Source organism: Pygoscelis adeliae, unplaced genomic scaffold, assembly GCF_000699105.1.
Source record: "Pygoscelis adeliae isolate BGI_AS28 unplaced genomic scaffold, ASM69910v1 Scaffold160, whole genome shotgun sequence".
NCBI lineage: Eukaryota > Metazoa > Chordata > Aves > Sphenisciformes > Spheniscidae > Pygoscelis > Pygoscelis adeliae.
The window spans coordinates 2930540-2937905 of NW_008824035.1; the positions used below are offsets into that span (position 1 = coordinate 2930540).

Genomic DNA, 7366 nt, shown 5'->3' on the forward strand with positions numbered 1-7366 from the left:
AAGGGAGGGGCAGAGGAAGCGGGGAGGAAAAAAAGAAAGAAAAAAGAAAGAAAAAAAAGATTACTCACTTGATCTAGAGTTTGTCCTAACTGTTCTTCTAGTGCTTCATTCTGTTCTGTCAACAGATGGTTTCGCTTAAGGAGGGCTTGTCCAATTCGAGCTGCCAGTTCCAGGTCCCGATCTTTCTGCTCACAAAATAAGAACAAATGTCTACTTTCGATAAGATAAGGTTTAAATTCAGAGTAGTTTTAGATTTTCATAGCTATTGTTTAGTGCGTCACCACTCTGAGATTCCCCTTCACTCTCAAACGGATCAACATTGTTAGAACAATGATTAATGCTTCATCATTTGGATCCAGAACACATCTGTAACTGTGTTCCTTGATATAGCACGTTCTCTTCCACAGTCATTTGCAGTAACAGGGGGAAGGGAAAGCACCAAACCTGAGGATAGTTTTGTTTCTTGTGCTGAGTACTGGAGAGGTTATATGGGCTCTGTTGAATCATACAAAGAAGTCACATATACTTAGGCCTGTGGTCTTTCAAGTGACACCTTCTCCAGAAGAGACCGCTTAACTTGAATAGTGATGAGAGGGTAGACGCAAAGGAGCAACAGGAAAGCAGAAGAAAGCTGTTTCTTTGTTACACCTCACTGGCTCCATGGGTGCCCATTTGCTAAATTTTGTTTCTGAGACGGTGCAACCAATCGTGTTTGATAAGCAGCTCCTGAAGATAACTGAACCAAAATTTCCAGTAGCTGAATAAAACCCTTCCTCAAATACGCGTCCTCAAATATATTAACATAGCATTACAGAGATGAGCGTACCTCAGCTAACAGATGTTTGACCATGTCAGCATCACTGTAGGTTTTCTGCTCCACATTATCTGTGCCAAGAACTGAGAAGAGAAAAACATACTTACTGAAGTAGCTTAAGTACAAGAAGACTGCTGGGAAGGGAGAGAGCTAAAACTCAGAGGATGATGTTCATATGCAAATACAGTACTTAGTTGATGAAACCAGCGGAGGCTATGAAAATGCATCTTAACTTCAGAAATGTGAAACAATACTCATTTGGGAGACTGAATACAATAAGGTATTGAACATTTACAGCTTTCAGCAATATTAGCTAAAACTTGAGGTGCTCACACATACTTCAGATTTAGAAAAAGGAGAAAAATCTGTTAAGATCAACTTTTTGAGTACAGCTAAGCTATCAAATCATCCAGTCTGCTGGGGAGAGAGGGAAGAGTATATTGGAGCATATCGAAATACAGCTGAACACACCTGCAGACTTTACCCTTGAAACAAAGTTCCCATTAGCGTATGTGACAGCTATACACCGGAAGTATGGAGATCCCAGAGACTAGTCATGAAAACTTATTTATTAAGTGCTTGATCATCTTGGAAACAGTTAAAAAGAAATGGCATAATGTATGTCTGCAATTTAGATGTAGCAGTAAATCCTATCTTACTGATCGAGTGACTTCAACGTTTGAAGAGTTTGTAAAACTATTAAAAAACTGAGAACAAGTAGGATTTGAAAAACGGGACTTAGTCAAGAATAAACAAAGCATGAAGAATTTGCGACAACTGAACAAAACACAGTGCTAAAACACGAAACACCGGTCTGCTCTAGTTCTTGTCCTGAGAAATAGAAGATGCTAGTAAAGAAGAAATCTTAATTACCTTGTGCAAATTTGTGAGATCCAGCCAAGGAGGAGGAAGGAAGTTCAACAAGAGCTAGAGTGACAGAAAATGAAAGATATGGGGGCGAAAAAAGAACAAAGAGGAGAAAGAATTAAAATGTAAGGAAAGAGGTGATTTATTTGCATGCATCCACCACCACCAAAAAATAAATGCATGTGTAAACATCCTTTTTACACTATTAAAACTTCCTTAGAACTTTTAAAGAACCATTTAAATATGATTCCCTTCAGGATAAGAATTATACATCTCACTTGCAGGTGATGGATGTTTCTGCTTGTCCAAATTCAACAGAAATTTGCTATTTTTGCTTTATGGAATCAGGATCATGAAAGTAAAGAAGGCAGCAATACAAATTCAACAAATATAGAAATATCTGCTTCAACTGAAGGTCTAACTTAACCTGTTTTGAAACTAATTCCATTATCACTGCACTGCAAAATGAGATTACTATGGATTTGGTCTAAATCTATTTCTGAAGATTTCCTTGACTCTTCTACCTTGTTTAAATCTGATTCATACTCTGAATACATGGTGGTATTGGTTTACAGTTTTTTTTCTTTATTTGTTCTTGTTGAGGACTGCACACTCAGTTACGACACAGTGAAGTGCCAAGCTGGAGTGCACGCTAACTTTATTTACATATGTTATATAAGCTATGTATGTCCTTTACATCCATAATGTCCATATTAACCTTTTAAAACATAACACTAAGGCTACACTAGGAACAAAAACATGCTGCATTTTAGTATAGAAAGAAACTTTCTTGCAGTCTTGAAAGACAGGAGAACAGAAAGAACAATATAGAAGAAAAAGGTTTACTGAACTGTTTCTCTAAGAGCTTAACAGAAAAATAAATCAAACTAACAAATCAAATGCTTTTTATCAAGTAGATCAGTAGGCATAAAAACCCAACACATGCTGTTCAAGTATTTAGGAGCTTTGAACTTACAGCAGTGCCATTTACTAATTGCATTTCTAAGCAGGGCAAAAATAGAAACTCTTCACAAATTTAAAGTTCCTATCTATCAGTAGCATAACATGCATTTGGGAGGTCAATTTTACTGTACTGCTTGGTTGCTGATAGTGGTTGCCAAAGGGGACTCCAAACTCATCTGGCTTACTAGTATTTGGAAAATTCACTGCACATACATAAGTAAGTTTCAGCCATTACAAGCAGAATATTATGGCCAGCTGTCCTGGGGTAACTGTTCTCACCAGGTAATTTCAAGTTAAAAGTTTCTATCCAGTGCTACGTCACCTTAATAAAGATTTACACTAATTACATACAAGGTCACTCAGGTAGGTAGGTTCCTAAAATCAAAAGCAAATATATTTACTCTGATAAATGAAATCACAGAACTAGCCGCTTTGAAACTTAACTCTGTGCAACTTTTGTTATTTTCTCACAGTACTGGATCAAAATTATACATAGTTTGTTATAATTCTCTCTTGTAAACACACACATGTGCAATCTCTCCTCACTCACCTTGCCAAGTGAAAGCTGCAAGCAACTCTTCATTTTGGTTAATATTCTTGTTATGTTGTGCCATGTCCCTTTATTCACACGTACAAAGTAGTTCTAAAGACAGATGTTTTGTAATTCAGGGCTTCTTATGTTACCACAGTTAAAGCAGAAAATATTCTTCCACCTCACTGAACACACTGCCAGTGGGAACTCAACTGGTCATTGGATAAACCTTCTAATAGGCACAAGCAGCCATAAAAAGAGGAGGAGCTCAAGTGCAATAACTGTTGTGTTGTTTTCTTTTTTTTTTATCTTGGATGTCAACTACAAATTCACTCAACCCATGAGTTTAGCATTCTCTTTAGGAAAAAGTTATAAAAATGTTTCCATACATATACAGGGAAGGGGAGACATCCACATAAAAAACCCAAGTTACACTTCAAGAGTACGACTGCCACATTTATTCCCAATTCCAGTCGACAGAAAGATACAAATTTCACCCACCAAGCTATTCAGCAATCATTATAACTAGATCTTGATTTATATCTGTGTTTGTCTGTGGCCTTCCCAGTATCTCCCTGTAAGTTACTAGGCTCAAAAAAGCTAATACAATGACTATTACATTCAATCTCTTTGGACAACTTCTAGGAGAAACATAAACCGTATTTATCTTGAGTTTATAAGACTCAGCAGTTACGACAGTGTTCTTAAATGATAGAATTAGTTTTGTATGTTATGGCTAACAGTTATCTTTTAACTTAATGTCAGTCATTGTTACAGCTCATTTTTGAGAATGTCAAGAAAACTTCTATGGCAACTGTTCAAAAAACTCTCACAAGCAGTTTACTATTTTCACAGGACACTTTCTATAGTTCAAAAGAACTTCTCACTGGGTAAAAGAGGAAGACACCACTTTCTGTAGTACCTTGACAGCCAAACAATACGACTGCCTTCATTAAAACATTGTTGATAAAACCCCTCCCTCTCACTGCAGTTTGGAAATGCAGGCTCACACTGACTGAAGGTCCTTCTCTCGGAGCTCTGTGCTTCATCACACTGGAACTGCAGGTGTTGACTAGAGAGCTTCAGCAGAGCCACATTTGATGTAAAGTTCCTTCCAGCACTGACAGACTCTGATCCCACCTCTTTATAATTAAAACTAGAGATAAGCGCACACCACACTGACTACACAACTGCTTCCAGTGAACTACCAAAGCTTTCACTCAACTAAAAAAATCATTTATGCTTGCAATATTATTATCAGAAACAGACTGAGCAATAAACATTAAGCGGCTTTCCAAATACATTCCACAGTTAAAAAGAGTTCCAAGCCTGCAAGTTCAACTGATAACAAGATTGCTTTAAATTGTCGAGTACTGCATTCTTAGGAGGCAATATTTTACTTACTCATTTGCTATATACCCTGGGTGGAGGCTTAAAGCACAAACAACAACCCTTTCAGAGGTGGCATGTACAAGCAAGAAGTAATCATTACAGGTTGTATATATATCCCAAGGCTGTATATAAATATCAAGTTCACTCTCCCAGGTGGTTTGTTCCAATAGCTCCAGTACATGGAGGAAACAGGACTTCCCCATTTTGCTAAAGTGATTACAATGCATTCTCCTCTTTTCACATCAAAACACTTGAACCTACAGGCAAGTAAGTGTTCAGTTCTTTTGGCAGCCTTCTATACATTTGATTTTTAACATATTAAAGGTTTCTTCATGTGATCAGAAGCTGTCCATTTTCTTCCGTATGATCTGCTAGGTTTAAGGATAAGTTAGTATTTTAAAAACTGGAAGGCAGTGATCAACACTGATCTAGCACACACCTGTCTGGCATTCACACCACTTCTCTCTCCAGAAGAAATGATTAACAGCATTTCAACATTGACACAAAACAAAAGGTCAAACATCACAAAAAAGAACCACCGCATCATTAACGTTCCTGAAAACAGAGAGCTGCTGCATACTCCATACCTCTCGTATTACATCTAATCTAGTGCAATTCTAGGTTCCTGCCTCTTCTTCACCATCACATGTTTCCACTCTTATTTCTATGTGAAATCTAATGATCAGGCAGCCATGGGACGTGCTAGGTCAGCCCTTAGAATTGCAATGCTGAACTACAAGCACTTCCCCTGAACTCAGCTTTTTCTTCCACCTGTCCAAAGTTTTCCAGATTTGAACACTTTATAATATTAATAATATTAATTTTATATTTACAGTTTTCTCTTCGATAACTGGGGGGGGAATCCTACACCCAGATATACTCACTCATGTAATGGAAGGGCTCCTCATCATGAACTGGAGAAGTGATTTCAGGAAGATGGCCATGGCAGGCAGGGGACTGAATCCAGTCTCGATTTTCATACAGATACAGAGAGTCCACTCGTAACTTGTAATCTGGCAACTGTTCTTCTAGCAAGCTCACCAACTCTACCTCAGGAAGATCCTCACTGGAGCAGACATCTGAAAGTGAGTAAATGTCAGTAATAATACATTACTATTAAATACAACATATATTTAATATTGCTACAGTAGTATACATTCTATATACTATAAAATACTTTATAAAACTTCAGTATATTTGCGAAGAATTATTCTGTACTGGATTAATTACCAGAATACCTACTGAATCAATACTTGATTTACATTGTAATATTTGCAAGCTCCTCATCCCCAACAGACTCCACAACTTCCTGGAAAGCTGGTCTAGCCATGATTCCCTCCGACTTCTTGAATGTGATGTATGTAATGAGTTTCAATTTCTATCTTTTCCTCTTCATTGAACTAAAACACAGACCTACATTTTACGAGCTATTGATTTCGTAAGGTTTCATTGGCTTTAGCATAGTTACACTTCCCCTTTCTGAAGGAAATTCACATTTTTCTGTTTATCCTTTTGTTTGGTAATGAACATAGATGTAAACAATCTTAAAGTAACTACAAAAATCAACTGAATACTGCCTTGAAATCAGGGATCAAATACAAATTCCATTGTCATCCATACGGAATCATGCTCTGAGAAACATGATACTGAAAATCCTGGAAAGGAAGTTTAGCTCGTCCTGTGTCGTGTCACCCCCGCCTTAATCTCTTCACAATTATTGCAAAAAAAAGAAAAATTAATTCTAAGTTGCTAAAATACTGCATATCAAAGGTATACGATGATTATCTTTCCAACATTTCCACTAAAGATTAAGACTATCTTCAATACCTTTCAATGGAAAAAATGCCAGTGTTGATTATTGACACTGAGAATTTTACAAACAACATTTTACAATGGAAGCTGATTTTACAAGCTAGTTAAGAGGACTCACCATTTTTGTTCATTTGCTATATCAGATAAGCAATACAAAGAATGTGAAACTTAAGGTTGTCTTCAGATTGGTGTTCTATAACATGTTAGATACATTCAGGATTTGTAACAGTTCATTCTTCAACTTACCAGAGACGCTCTCCAAGCCCCTGTGATCAAAATTCATGAGTCCTTTCTTCACAGTTCACTTCTTTGGAAATAGCATTCTGTAGTCAGACTGTGCACCGTCCCTTTATTGCTTTGGTAGAAAGATGGCTTTGGTTTAGAGACAGAGGAAGCGAGAGCCATCAAGCCACCGAGACACTAACAAATCTGGCATCAACTCACTTCTGTAGACTGGTTCATACTCCAGATCTATTGCCATCTTAGGACATGCTTATTTCATCTGGGCCACTACCGATCAGTAGAAGTGTCTATAGGATATTTCATGTAAGCTTCATGAGCTTCTCAGCTCAGCCATCATCTAGAAATAAAACAAAGAGAATGCCAAAGTTTAATAGATGTCACTCTTTCAAACGAGACAGGTAAATTAATGTGACTTCGTCTCTTTCAGTCTGAATTTCCTCCCTGTACTATCGTTTAACTAAAAAAAAAGTAAACAAACATTTTAATCCCCAGTTTACACATTACATGTAAAATGTAGCATTAAAAGTCTTTTCCCTGCAGACATAACATCTCACCTTCAGCATCAACTCTGTCAATTACCTATCTGTCTATACCATTCCTCCTTTTCCATATAATATTTAGTGTATGACAGGTTCATTCACTGAAATAAAGCATTTCCCTTTTACTCTAAAGGGCAGCAGCTCCAACTAAACAGAAATTTTCTTCAGGTTACTACTTTTATTTAAAGCGATGGATTCTGAAGA

The 7366-nt window shown here is 37.1% G+C and overlaps 1 protein-coding gene across 3 annotated transcripts in view; it reads right to left on the reverse strand.

Moving 5' to 3' along the window:
* TRAK2 (trafficking protein, kinesin binding 2) overlaps positions 1–6959 on the reverse strand; it is a 25081-nt gene extending 18122 nt beyond the window's left edge. Inside the window, exons 1-6 of one of the 3 annotated variants that reach the window (XM_009331823.1) lie at positions 6825–6950; positions 6627–6735; positions 5453–5647; positions 1688–1741; positions 827–897; positions 69–185 (exon numbers count right to left, since the gene is read on the reverse strand). In XM_009331823.1, the coding sequence (XP_009330098.1) occupies positions 69–185; positions 827–897; positions 1688–1741; positions 5453–5647; positions 6627–6663 (474 nt within the window). In that variant the 5' untranslated portion in view covers positions 6664–6735; positions 6825–6950. Of the gene's footprint in view, positions 1–68; positions 186–826; positions 898–1687; positions 1742–5452; positions 5648–6626 lie in introns of all 3 variants that reach the window. The other 2 variants (XM_009331814.1, XM_009331830.1) reach the window with 2 other exon arrangements.
* Positions 6960–7366: the final 407 nt, after the last annotated feature.